General features: G+C 38.1%; 1 protein-coding gene across 3 annotated transcripts; it reads left to right on the top strand.

The window, feature by feature from the left end:
• The first annotated feature begins 1372 nt into the window (after positions 1–1372).
• Positions 1373–14264, top strand: LOC148424126 (5'-AMP-activated protein kinase subunit gamma-1-like). Of its 3 annotated transcripts, none has more exons than XM_088414964.1 (13): positions 1373–1770; positions 3004–3067; positions 3897–4048; positions 4133–4214; positions 6075–6133; positions 6262–6307; positions 6413–6467; positions 6540–6666; positions 7451–7616; positions 9129–9166; positions 9328–9474; positions 10647–10740; positions 13213–14264. In XM_088414964.1, exons 1-13 carry the CDS (start codon positions 1753–1755, stop codon positions 13251–13253), a joined length of 1089 nt encoding a protein of 362 aa, XP_088271090.1. In that variant the 5' UTR covers positions 1373–1752; the 3' UTR covers positions 13254–14264. The 3 variants fall into 3 exon arrangements, with proteins under 3 accessions (XP_088271090.1, XP_088271091.1, XP_088271092.1); XM_088414965.1 differs by having other exon boundaries at positions 10647–11200; XM_088414966.1 differs by lacking the exon at positions 10647–10740.
• Positions 14265–14457: the final 193 nt, after the last annotated feature.

The raw sequence follows: 14457 nt of genomic DNA, 5'->3' as shown, positions 1-14457 counted from the left end.
CTGATAATCATGCTTTTCCTCGTTGGCTTAGAGGAGACAGGATCTATCATTTTATCCCACAAGGTGAAATAAGGCCTTGTCAGACCTCAGTCCACTTTTCCACCTGCTTTCTCTTCATATGTAAGCATTTGCATTTTGTAGACGCTATGGCAAACTGTCAACAGACACAGTTGTTTTCTGAAGTGTTCCTGTGCACACATCATTAGTTTCCTTTACACAATGATGCTGATTATGCTTGGACATTCAATGTTCGGCCATGTCATTTATATGCAGAGATTTCTCCAGATTCTCTCATTTCTTTGATGTTTTTGACCATATACATGATAAATTCTAAGTTCCATAAATTTGTATGAAAATAGTTTGTTCGTTATTAGGTATCCTGCACTTTAGAATGAAAAATGAATGAATGAAAAAACAGCATGTTGTCTTATCAGTGATTTTATCAGAAGCAAGATGTCCCTCATTATTGTTTCCGGTGTGCATTTCTATTTCTTTGTTGTATCGTTTTCACACAAATTAATGTATTGTAGTACATTTATCTTAGAGCAGGATTTACAGCTCTGAATCCAATCTAAAGCGTTTTCCCTAGATTGGCCCCAAGACCCCGATCTTAACCCAAATTCCTCAACTACTGCCATAAAACCTATGTTTTAATTCAAAATTTTATGTTAAAATTAACCCCTTGCACTACCGTTTTTATTTTTTTATTTTATTTTTTGGGGGGGGTGTATTTATAAGTCTAATATTTGTATTATGTATTTAGTCTAATATACTTGGAAAATTAGTTTAAAAATTCCCACTTCCATTTCCACCAAGAAGTACCACTGGGACTGTATGTATGTATATGCCATAAACTATGATACTTGTACAAAAAATGTGCCAGAGAAGTGAAAATTATTGATCATTGTACTCTATAGCAACACACATTTATAGCACATATTATCAATATATTTCCGCAGTACTAAAGTTGATAAATGCCCCTTGAATCTGTAGATGGTGTGTAATGACCTGCTGGGATGCAATTTCATCTCATTGCAACCATTCCATTCAAAAGATTCAAGACTCAAAAGTTTTATTGTCTTATGCATAGTAATACAGTACCACACTCTAAAATTCTTATTCTTTTCACTTCCCAGAGCAGACTACATTCCATAATTGAGCAAATAATAAAGTAGGCAATAAAAAAAAAAAACATTCCCAAACCCAGTGCCATTTTTTGAGAAATGCATGGACACCGTGTCCCAACGAGAGTGAAAGGGTTTCGTTTGCTTATATAAACGCTTGTTTTCTAGATTTTTTTTCCATTGTTTTGCATTTACAAGCAGCTGAAAGAATAATTTTCCAGCAACGCGCTTCACTTTAACATAATCCCTTTAAAGACAAACATGACAGCTTCTGTCTTGGATCACATCCGATTTTGTAAGTGGTCCTAATGTGTCTACCCTGACTGTTTTTAGCTCCCGGAGCTCCCTCCCTTGCTGACTCTTGGCTTTTGCATGTTTTCGCCCGCCTCTTCTTGGCTCCCCTCTCTGCCCCTCTAGCGGTGAATGCCAGAAGCCTCCCACCACTCAGGCCAGATTTAGACCTCAACTTTCAAGCCCAGCCGACTGAATTGCTCTGTTCTGCTCAACTTCTTCACCAGCTTCGTCCTCTTCATCAACATGGGGACAGAACCCTCCAGATGTTGGTCAGCGGAACAAAGGATATTTAGGTTCTGATGCTAAGGGAGTCTGTGCCAACACTTTCCAAATCATGGAGCCTCTTGCAGAGGTAGGAGTCGTTTCGTCAGTCTGTGTTAACTAGTCGTATACCTAAGAAGAGTATTTCTCAAAACCTTTTGGGGGGAAATGCCAACCTGTGTAGATGACAAGTCTTAGGGGATCCCATTTGACCCAAATTGTCACAGCTCCCTAGCAACTATGTAAAATAACTAAGCTTTTAGCTGTCTTGTGCTAACTATTCACTCCTGTGGATCAAGAAGCTTTTAGTGGATTCCATCATCATTGAGTTGTACAATAGAGGTCAAATAACAATTCTTAGATGAGCCAATAAAATCATTTGGCTAGTGTTTGTGCTTCACAAACATGAGCCACTATTGCAATACTGTTTTGCTTTCACTTCAGCTGCGAGGAGAGATAAATCTATGAATCAGTGGCTGTCTGTACATTTCACACTTAGGCCTTCAGTGTTGTTCTACTTGAGTCAAACTCGAATAAATACCCCTCATAATACCATCATTTATGGAGGAATCACATACAAAAGCACACATACACATTACTGGGCCTTGCATCACCTTAATTGTGTACAACACAGGCTATTTTCCGAAGCATTTAAACATCGGTAAACCCGCATCAGCAATTAAAACTTATCACTATACACGATACGTCATATGCATTAAATGAATATCAATCAATTAATCAAATTTTATTTGTATAGCCCTAAATCACTGAAGTCTCAAAGGCCTTCACAGCTGAAAAGAGGTCATGTCGAGACTTCTTTTGTAAAAAGAAGTCATACAGACAGTACTGTAAAGTAGTAGACTTGCAGTGGTCGGTGGAGATATAGTCTTGTATGTGGTCATCTCCAGTACGCTACAAACAAAGAGAAATAACAAGGGTTTTTTTTTTTTCTTGTGAAAATTGATTTAGTATTTTTAAATGCACTTTTTATGACATCTTTAGACTAGTGATGCTCTAGGGCGAGGCCCAATGTTTGCTACTTGTAAGATCCTTTGCAGGTATCTAGGGCCACCGCTATCACACACGGCTGTAGGCTATTGCATATGTCTCACAAATAATGATATTTTCTTTAGCTTTTTTGTTATTTTGTTTAGTTGTTGTTTATGTAGTTGTTTTAGGTTAGGCTCTTAAGGATGCATTAGAGTTGGTTAGCTTACCTTGCTTTAGGTTAGCTCACAGTATCTTAGGTTAGTTTGAGTTAGGTTATCCTTTGTTAGATTGAGATTTGACATAAAATGTTTTGTCTAACGTGCTTCTTTTGCAGGTGCCATTATTTGAGATGGAGCTTGAAGAGGACAAGGAGAGTGATGTCTTGACAGTGAACAGAGGTAATGATGTTGACTACCGTATTTCTCCGTGTACAGCTCGACCTCACTTATAACTTACTTACTTAAATCTAGGTGTATTTTACAAAAACTCGAGTATAAGTTTACCCCTGACTTTAGCGGTTACGTAAAGGAAGGCTCTATATATATATATATATATATATATATATATATATATATATATATATATATATATATATATATATCCACGGACCGCTGTTTGGGGACCGCTGCCCTACCTAACTTTCACACACAACAACAACCAAGCCTGAGCTGAACAACTTTTGTTTTTTTGCATTTCATCTTTTTGAATGTTTTTTTGTTTTTCTTTGTGTATTGGTTTATTTGCTTGTTTGTGATTCCTGTTTTGCTTTGTTGGTTTGTCTTTTAGAATGCATTAGAATCAAATTTTCTTTTCTTTGCTTTTTTAATTGTGACTTTTTTTTAGGCTTTGTCTACACACAACCAGGTCTATTTAAACCAAGATATTTCCCCCTCTTTGTGATTAAAAAAAAAAAAAAATCCATCCGTATATCTTCATTATTTTAAAAAATTGCTGATACATCCGTATCATCTGTATTCATACGAGACATTTACCAAAGGTTTGCAAGAACCCTAGCTCTATGCCTGCTGTTGTGTTTTGACTTTTGTGATGACCTTTTTTGTTTGCTTAATTATTTGTTTTTGTGATTAGCATGTCCAGGGCCACCGTACAATTCTTTTAGTTCAAGTTGTCAAACATTTCTGCCACCCTGCGGTTCCCTATTATTTTATTCTGTTTTACAAACAGCATAACAGGAGTGTGTGTTTGTGTGCGTGTGTGCCCTGACAGATAGTCATTCATCTACATGGACGGATGCTTCTGCGTCCCCTGCTGGCCCAGAGCGAGATGCCTTGATTTACATGAATTTCATGAAAAACCACAGCTGCTATGACGCTATTCCCACCAGCTCTAAGCTTGTCATCTTTGACACCGCACTGCAGGTAGCATAAGAGAAGCTTGATCAAAGACTAACACTATTTGACTATGATCAATTGAGGAAACAAATAGTTGTGTTTTCTGTGTAGGTGAAGAAGGCTTTCTTTGCTCTCGTAGCTAACGGTGTACGAGCAGCACCTCTGTGGGACAGTAAACTCAAATGTTTTGTAGGTGAGCTGCACTTTCCCATTCTTGTCTTTGTACAATTTTTCAACATACTGCCAACTTGTAGGTTCCGCTCCTTACAATTGGACTGTGTTCATTGTAAAAAAGATGCGCGGTTAACAATTCGTATCAATAACAGTAATCATTTGTGTTTGAAATGTTCTTGTGTAACTATGAATCAAAATTGTGTGGGTTTTTGGGAACGATCCATGATGGGCACAGCCGTCCAATAACAAAACACTACTTGGGTTTAGATTGGAAGAGTTAGGGGGTTCCTCCCAATCATGCCCCACCACTGTCATTGCCTACATGAGCATTAAAGCCCCCCAGAAGAATGAGGGAGTCCCCGGAGAGAGCACTCTCCAGCATACCCTCGAATGACTCCATTAAGGGTTCGTACTCTGAGCGGTTAGGACCTGTCCCCACCCAAAGGCGGAGGGAAGTTCCCCTGTCATCCACCGGAGTGAACCCCAATTTACAGGAGTCGAGTTGTGGGGCAATAAGTATGCCCTTTCCTACTCTGCGCTCCTCACCTTGGCCAAGTCCAACAATTGAAGGGAGTTCAACCCCTCTATGTCTAGTTGGAGCATTTTCGCGTTGCACAGCAGCTTAGACTCCTTCCCCCGCCACAGAGGTGACATGCCATGGTCTTGCAACCAGGGATCAGACCCCCAAGGTCCCCGCCCCCGGCCGCTGCCCTTCTCACTGCACCCGGATCCCTATGGCCCATCCTACAAGTGGTAAGCCCATGGGAAGGGGGATCCATGTTACCTTTTTGGATATTTTAAACCATAGGTGTCAAATTCATTTTTATCATGGGCAACATTTTAGTTATAGTTTCTGTCGAAGGATCATTGTGACTGTGAAGTTAAATCAATTTTACACATTTTGAAATCAGAGGCCTCTAATAACTGTTCAAAATAGGTATTAATAGGTATTTAAAAAATGTGTAAAAGTTGAAGAAAACATACATATTTGGTACATTTTAGCCAGAAATTTAAAGTCATAATTAGCATTTTGCGAGCCACATAAAATGATGTGTCAAGAGACCTGGTCAAGAGACCTCCCATTCCTCTTATGAAATTGGTCTCCTCAAGAAACCACTACTTCTACCCACAAATGAATTTTGTAGTCCAATGTTGATTATCTAGCTGTGTGTTCCCAAACACATATTTTTTCCACTTGAGCATTTTCTACAGTAAAACCAACTACAGAATGAAAAGGAAAGTAAAAAATGTGAAAGTCTCATTGGATAAGGTGGGTGCGTATTTACAATTGAACGCGGGCGGTGTAGAGGCGATATGAGGGCCTTCCACCCCAATGTGACGTTACAGTGACCCGAGAACAAAATCCCTTATTATTTTCTTGGGCGGTGCCGGTGCTGAGATCATGGTAAATCTTGTGCTGTATTTTGTCCAATCCTCCGATTTTTACATCAAAGGAAAAGCATTGAAAGAAAATTTCACCCAGATGGCGACGTGTCAAATTTCCACATGGCATGACCACTGAGTTATCACGACCAGAAGTGTGCCATTCCTTTCCTAAAATACTATAATTTAAAATACACTATGAATATAAAATGCTTTTATAATATGAGAATGATGTGGTAGAAAATGGCCCTAAAATGGTCAAAAAAACTGCACAAGAGTTAAGCAAGTAATTCTTAGAATGCACCAATGAAGGAAAATAACTTAAGGGGTGTTTAAGGTAAGAAATGGACATTGTAACATGGTCAAAACAGGCCCTTTAAACTGGGGATCCCTTGACAACAAAATGTGAGTGATGTAAAATAGCAGATCCCCCTTATGTGGACTAGCATTTACTGGTAGAACTAATAATTTATTTCGAACTTGTTTTTGTATGTAGGAATGCTGACCATTACAGACTTCATCAACATTCTCCATCGTTATTACAAATCTCCTCTGGTGAGCCAACTGATGTTTCTTTTTTGTACCAAATAAACGTTCGGAGGTGTTTACATTTTGCCATGCCTTGACCATGTGGGCGCCTGGGTTCAACAAGATCAGTTAAAGCATATTTGTGTCCACTACAGGTTCAGATCTACGAGTTGGAGGAGCACAAGATAGAGACATGGCGAGGCATGTATACATGACACAGGGATGTAACAATAGCACAGCAAAAGCAGAACTTGTCATTGAATTTTAAGTCTGCTGAGGTTTTGAACTTGCTTCCCTTCTTGGCAGAAATCTACCTGCAGTACTCCACCAACAGGCTCATCAGTATCGCCCCTGAGGCCAGGTCAACAACCCCTGTTTTAGAAATTATTCAAGTTATTACATTTGTTTGAAGACCATATTATCCTTCTTCTAGTCTGTTTGATGCCATCTACTCACTGTTAAAGAACAAGATACACCGACTTCCTGTCATTGACCCGACATCCGGGAATGTCTTGCATATCCTGACACACAAGCGCATCCTCAAGTTCCTCCACATATTTGTAAGCAAAACAATTGGAATGTTTCTCTATAGGTTTGTGATTTGCAATTCATGTTGTTCTTTTTTCTTAACTATCCTCAGCATATTTGCTGTTTTTGTCCTCAAGACAAAATCCTGTGTTAATGTTATTGCTTTGGCGCCATCTTGGCACAAGGATCCAACAGAATCCCTCCAAAATCACCACTATTTACTCGGCATATATTTCCTACTTGAACAGTGTTTGAAAAACTGTTGCAGTCAAGATGTTTTTCATAGCAATAGCAGTTTATTGGTAGATTGAGGTGAATTTTGATACACTGCTCCAACATATTATTAAAATGTCCACAATCCTTGGCAAGTTTTCCAAAACAAGACCTTCTAGAGTCATATCACACAGGAGAAGGTCTGCTGCCAATACAGATATTGAAAATACCATACTTCTAGAGCAGGTGTTTGCATAAAGGCAGACAAGTTTGATCCAAAGGGTATTGGCCTGAGTGATTTGATGATGGGCTCAAATCTGTCCAAATGATACCTGAAACTAGATAGAAAAAAGAAAAGTCCATTGTGGCTTTTGGGGACACGCTGTATATTATTTAAATGAGGGGAGGAGTGTAATCTAATCAAACCTTAAACCTGCTAAATAGGAAAATGATGCTTTGGTATCATCGCGTGGCATTTACATGTAATTATACAACTTTTTTGTCGATTAAACAAATAATTTTGCTATTTGAAACAGAGCTCGATCCCACTGTCTGTTGCCTTTATATTTGACTTTTTTTTTTTTTAAATGTCCTCTTTTGTAGGGTTCTATGATTCCAAAGCCGTGGTTCCTGCAAAAACAGATCAGTCAGCTGGCTATTGGTACCTTTAAGCAGATTGCAACAGTTCAGGAATCTGCATCAGTCTATGACGCTCTGAGCATCTTTGTGGAGCGGCGTGTGTCTGCTCTGCCTGTGGTCAATGAGCAAGGTAGCTGACATATTCACATGAGCCTTTTACACGCTGAGGTCTATAACATCAAATCCTGCATTTAACTGTAACTAAAGACGAACAGTCCTGGTTTTGCCAAACTGGTAAATGGGGCTCCAGCAAAACATGAGCTATAGATTCGCCTTCATTTTGTTCTGAACATCAGAACATGTGGTTGACTTAGTATCACTGTATGTTCTGTTCTGACAACTCCGATTAATGACCACTGGAAAAGAAAGCCCACTGGATCCCAGGCTTTTTCCATTTGTGCAGCAGTACTCTAGAATGCCCTACCAATGGAAGTTCAAGCAGCCACCTCAAAAGAAATCTTTAAATTCCGACTAAAAACCAGCGGCGGTCTGTGCGTTTCATACCTAGGCCTTTAGTGATTGGACCCCTCATGCGCACACATTTGCATTACTGGGCTACACAGGCTATTTATCAGAGCATTTAAACATAAATAAACTCGCATCAGCAATTAAAACTTGTCATTCTACATGCCAAAACTTAAGTAAAGAATAAGAATAAGTAATAATTTAAAAATATTTTTCAACAAAGTTTTATGAAGTCACCGAAGAGCAGGCAAGATTTATCTAGATTGTATGCTATATTACAAATAACAATTTAATAAAAATGTCACGTCTGGGCATGGTAAGTTGGGAGGAGGAAGGAAGGGGACCCAAAAAATGGGGACCCTTCAACTGTTCAAGCGAATGCCCAGTGCCTCCCGGCTCAGGCAGGCATTGAAGTCTGTCATGAAGTCTGCCTGGCGACACACGTTAGCTGAATTCTAATTAGCTAAAAAGTCCACACTAAAACTGCAGCACTTAGGAGGAGTGTAACCATATGGATGTAATATGACATGAAAGAACAGAATATGGATAATAATAATAATAATAATAATAATAATAATAATAATATATATATATATATATATATATATATATATATATATATATATATATATATATATATATATATATAAATATATAAATATATATATATAGCACTCTGCGCTCCCTTCTGAAGGTTTCTCATTTTCCCCAGATGGGGTTCTTGAGTTTTTTGTTCCTCTTCTGGGCGCTTTGTTCAGGGAATGCCGTTGTGTGTTTTTTGATGTTCTGGATGATTTCTTGTTCATCTGTGATGTCCTTTGAGACTTTACATGTCCTCATCAAACTATTTCAGAATTCTCCTAATTTGGTCCCCAAGAATCGCTATCAAGCCTGTTTTCGATGTTTCCTCCAAAGCACCTGGTTCAAATGAACACATCATTAGCAAGCTTTGCAGAAGCCTGATAACAATCCTGATCATTGTAATAATGTATTGGAGTCGAAAACAGGTGTGATAGGGGGCTCTTGAGAACTGAACTTGGAGACTCCTGAGCTTCACACTATGTAGTTTTTTTTAATCAAAGACACGAAAATTCAAAGCATATCCGGTGAGTTACATTGTCTTCATCTATAACCATGCATTTCTGGTCTTAATATTTATTTTCTACTACTTTCTCAGGTAAAGTGGTGGCGCTATACTCCAGATTTGATGTCATTGTAAGTTTCATGAGTTAATACTGATCAAGTTGCGTAAAAATATTTACAATCCAAACTTAGATTTTTGCTTCAAAACGAGCAATTGTGCCTTTTATCACATAGAGTGAATATGAAAAGGACCAATGTCCTTAAAACCACTGATTTTGCTTTGTGTATGAAAGAATCTTGCAGCCCAGAAGAACTACAACAACTTGGACATGACCATGGCAGAGGCTGTTGCTTCCAGAGCCTGCTGCATGGAAGGGGTACTCAAATGTTACCCTCATGAAACCTTAGAGACGATCATTGACCGCATTGCCAAGGCTGAGGTAAGAGGCTTATTTCTTCCTAATTGTAACAAATTATTTAGACAGCAAACAACTCGAACATGAAGGAATTATTTTCTTCTGCTGGCTTCTGTTCATTCATGATATCCATGAGGGGTCCATTGTTTCAAAGGGGGCATGTACGTATCCATTTTCTATATTGCGTCTCAGCTGACTTTGGCCTTAGTGTACTATATATATATATATATATATATATATATATATATATATATATATATATATATATATATATACTGTATTTTTCTGAGTACAAGTCAACCTCCCTTATGTCGACCCCCATTTTTTTTTCATCAATTTGGGTGAAATTTTCAAAAACACACTAAAAGTCATCATCATTATCCGACACACCAAATAGCTCCTCTCATTTAACTCCCGGCCTTCTCTCCTTACTGCTCGTCATTTGCGCAAACATCCTAGTTACTTTTCCTTGGGTAGTCATCTTCGGACCCATCCAATTTATTTGAAATGGAGGTCTTCAGAGATTTGCTGATTATCTTACTTGGGATATTACCCCAAGCTTTCTTTACCTAAGTAACGACTGTTGCGAGATCAAAGCGTGAAATGTTGCCCTTCGCTGTTTCTCTTCCCACCTGTCAACATTCATAACGGCTTGTTCAAGGGCCGAAGGAGACAAGTCAAGCCGTCTTTTCCTTTTTATAATGCATCAAAGTCCACTGGAAGAATTATCCATGCAGCCTCATCGTTGACAACAAAGTGCGTGTTTGCCATGTTCTGTGCAAATGCTCTAAAACAACATAAACGGATGCATTCTAAATCGAATTAGATTTTTAAACCTTGTAAACAACATAATATCACTTATTTTACTTTCTAATTAATGGTATATGTTGTGAGTTATGCTGAGTTTGAATTATGCAGTCATAAGAAAAAACTGGACATGCACACGGAGAAATACAGTAGTTACCTTTCAAATGACAATCAATTCATAGAGGTAGCTCAAAAAAGGATTACATCACAGTTTGCCTACTGTTTTCTCTGCACTTTCGTATAGAGAGGGGATTTCAGTCTTTGTGGGATGGAATGTTGAGTCTGTCTGCCATCTAATGACAAAAGGCCCCCTCATACCCTTTAAATGTGGCACAGAGTGGGGCACAGCTGGCACAGTCTGCCGCATTGATTTGGGTTGCCTGTGCTAGGTGCATCGTTTGGTGTTGGTTGACGGTAAGGATGTGGTGAGAGGAATCGTCTCACTATCGGACCTCCTCCAGGCTCTGGTCCTCAGCCCAGCAGGTATTGACGCACTGTGCACCTAATCATCACCTCCATACGTGTGCCTTGCTTTCTCTCTCAGTCCCACCTCGGAAATGTGGCTGGCTCACTCCTCATCCACTAAGGCCACAAGTGGCTTCTCGTGGTCCACTCGCCAGCTTCTCCAGTAGTGGCTTATGTTCCGACCGCTTTTTCCATTCCCAAAAAGTAGCATGTCTTAAGTCAAGACAACAATGTGTTTGTCGACTAAAACAACAAAACCAGTGCTTCCAGATGGTTTCAAACCTCATCCAATGTGCTCGACCCTGAACTGCCTGTGTATGTCAGCACTGTGTGCACCTTTGGCTAAATCCACCAAAATAAGGAGTCGATCAGACCCCCAGCCTCTGCAAAAGACAGAGTCCCCGTTCTGCAGCTCTTGCAAACGCACCTTCATGACTGGCAGAAAAAGTTAGCAGTTCCTCAGCCTCTCACCTCGCAGGTATGACGCCGCAAGCAAGCCCATGTTTTAAGCTTGCGTTTATCTTGAGTTACAAGCTGCCGCTGCTTTTTGTTTTTGTTTGTTTTGCTTGTTTGCTTGATTTGACTTACAAGCAGGGCTTGACATGTGAGGGCATTGTTTGTAGTAAATAGGAAACGACTTGTACTGATGCACAACCACCAGTAGATGACATCAATGCCCCGTTTTAGATATGCGATCAGCACAGTTTGAGAGTCCACTTGGTAGAACTTTGTAAACCTACCATTTTTCTCCCACTCTTTATAAAATAATGGAAAAAGGCAGAAAGGAGAAAGTCTGTTTTTAATTATTATAGTCAGTCAATATTGTGTGAGCTTCAAAAATCTCCATAAATTTCTAAAATGGCTGGCAGTGACTGAGTTAAACCATATTGTGTGACGTCAACAAGCTAGTAGAGAGATCAATATTAAAAAAAAATATTAGGCCTTTGACTCACCCATTTATGTAAACTAATTGCTGCCAGTTGAAAAAAAAGTCATAAACCTGTTTCTGTCCGCAGGAAATAATGTTTTATTTGTTATTATTATTATTACCATTATTATTGTTCTTGTTGTGGTTTTACTGTCAGAAGCCCATTTCTGCACGTGTATTATCTATTATTTCATTCTGTTTTTTTTAAACTGTCAAGAGCCAGTTTTCACCACTGAAGATTTTTTTTCATTTCGTGTTTTTTTTTTTTTAGTTTGGGAAGGTACTGACTTAAAAAAAACACATAAAAAAATTCCCAAACAAAAATGCTCTGTTATTACAACTAAACAGGCTTCTGAATGTTTAAAAAAAAAAATAGTTTTTTGTTGTTCTTGTGCTTTTTTTACTTTACCAAATGGACATTCTGAAAATAACGCAAGTATATAATATTTCTATCTCCATTTTTCACATGTAAATTGCTTTATGAGCTTGGCCATGGAGCAACTAAACTCATAAATTAAGGTACTGCTGTTGGTTGCACCCTGGGGCGATCAGATTGTAGTGGGTGGAGCTTCCAAAACATAGTCTGCTTTTGAAGTTTAGTGTGAAATTTCAGAAAAAAAAGCATCTCAATACATTGTCTGCAGGGCTGCTTACTTTTTTTTCTTTATCATGTTTTGCAAGCACTGCTGCTAGTAGAAATATGCTGGTCATCAAGCACACCGTTTTAGGACAAATCTTAAGCCTTGAGAATACAGTACAGTGGAAGCTCTACCTTACCCCTTCTTACCAACGCCTCTTGTTACGAAAAATTACGCTGACAAAACACCTCAGTGGAAAAATATTGTCTCTTGTAACGAGAGAAAATTCAAGATACGAAGAGAGACATTGTTAGCATAAAATATGAGACACGAGACACCAGCGTGTGCGGCACCATTTTTATAATTTAATAAATTGGCGGCTAGCCCACAAATTAGACAACAGTTTTTTTGCATTGACATTTACTGTGGTCTTCCACTTTTCATCTTTCCTCATTTCATCCTACCAACAATTTACACCATAGAACTAATTAACATAAGACTGACTTTAACCATGGCTAACTTTGCACATCTTCACATAAAAACACATATGTAACATTCCACTTTGGGCTGTCTCGACTGACGTCCGCTTTTGTTAGCACTTTAACAATGACATCACACAGGAAGCACTTCGCAAACTAAACTTAAGTAAATTTACATGCTCGAAATAATCCAAAAAATAAATCTTATTGCACCTGTGGACTCGTAACTGATTCCTGGATCACTGGAAAGGTAAAATAAAAATGTACAAATTGAACGTCCTAAAAAGGTGTCCCTCTCTCTCACTCATCACCAACACACTAACACCATCTCTAGGCAAACAAGTGAACTGCATTCATATTGTCCACTGCTACAATTGATTTGATCAGGGTTAGGGTTAATTACAAATTAATTTTATAAGTAGAAGTACCATTGTACTTGATTTGCACTTTTCTCCTGCAGAATGATTTATCATAGGTTTTTTTTGTTTGTTTTTTTTTCTTCCAGAATTTATCGATGATCGTGTTTGTCAAGAGGGAGGAAAATGAGATGACTGCCAAGAGTTGTTGCAAAGATGCATGACCCACCAAAACGAACTAAATTCCACCAGGAAAAATGAGACTCCGTGTGAAAACAAATACAACTGGAAGACTTAAATCAAGTTGCCTCAAAGGGATAATGTGTAATATTTAGACGGTAGTTTTTCATTACAAATGAAAACATTAAATGATTATAATTTTAAAACACTTGCAAATAAATGTGTTCCTAAAGACCAACAGTATGTTTTAAATATAATCGTAGGTCTAGTTATCATTAAATGATATTATATGAGGGGGTGGCAATCCTCCAGAAGCTGCCATGTCTGTTACAGACATGGTAAACGTAGCACCTCCTGCTGTCTGTAATTAAAAAGGTCTAAATCTTACACATTGTCCCTTTAAATATGACATTTTTATTTTTAAATAAACAAAGCATGCTTGTAAACTTTGACAGAAAACAAATCTCTTTTCAGACTCATATACATGGTGTGAAACAATAACTCTTAAAATAGTTTGTGTTCCATATAATTGCCTTTAAATGTAATTTTTGAATATTTATTCAGAGGAACAATAATTTTACTGTGAACAAAAATGTTAAATATCGGAAATGCCTTTTGCCATAGTTCATCCCATGAAAAACCTTTTTTCTTTCACACAATAATGTCCCCTTACATTAAAGCAATACCATATAAAATGGAGCACTTGGATGTCTTACATCAACTTCATTTGATGATGTAATGATGCTTCAAACATTTCAAGTGAATGTTAGACTTTGTTTTGAAAAAATCATCCACAAATGCAATGTTGTTGTTCTGCATCTGCAATGTCTTGAATTATTTTTTTAATGAATAGATGACGGGAGAGAGTCGGAAGAGATTCATTGTGTCAACCTCTTTCTTAGCTGTTGCTATTTATGTACATTTTAGAACAAAAAAGTTTTGAAAAACTGTGTTTTTCATGAACTTTCCAAAGCCTATACCAGATATGTTAATCAACTGCTACGTTTAGATTATGTCTGTTTCCAAAAAAAAAAAAAAAAAGGAAGCTCTAATCTTGTTCTTGCCATATTAAGGCAGATGGTCGATATGAGTTGACTGCTTTGTTTACAAGAGGAGGGTTTGTTAATGCTGACAGTTCCTTACATCCTGGTCACATGGTTCCACCCACATGTGGCTTTGTATTCAAGAGGATTTTTTTCAAAAGGCTTGTAAAG

Source organism: Hippichthys cyanospilos, chromosome 5, assembly GCF_059441005.1.
Source record: "Hippichthys cyanospilos isolate Australia breed blue-spotted pipefish chromosome 5, RoL_Hcya_1.0, whole genome shotgun sequence".
Taxonomy (NCBI): Eukaryota; Metazoa; Chordata; class Actinopteri; order Syngnathiformes; family Syngnathidae; genus Hippichthys; species Hippichthys cyanospilos.
Note: the sequence above shows the minus strand (reverse complement) of the source record. Positions and strands in the feature narration are given on the sequence as shown.

Bases quoted from the DNA above. Each gene is read 5' to 3' on its own strand.
- LOC148424126 (XM_088414964.1), top strand. The intron at 6,468-6,539 runs GTCAACAACCCC...TCCTTCTTCTAG, and splicing joins AGTATCGCCCCTGAGGCCAG to TCTGTTTGATGCCATCTACT. The intron at 10,741-13,212 runs GTATTGACGCAC...TTTTTCTTCCAG, and splicing joins TCTGGTCCTCAGCCCAGCAG to AATTTATCGATGATCGTGTT.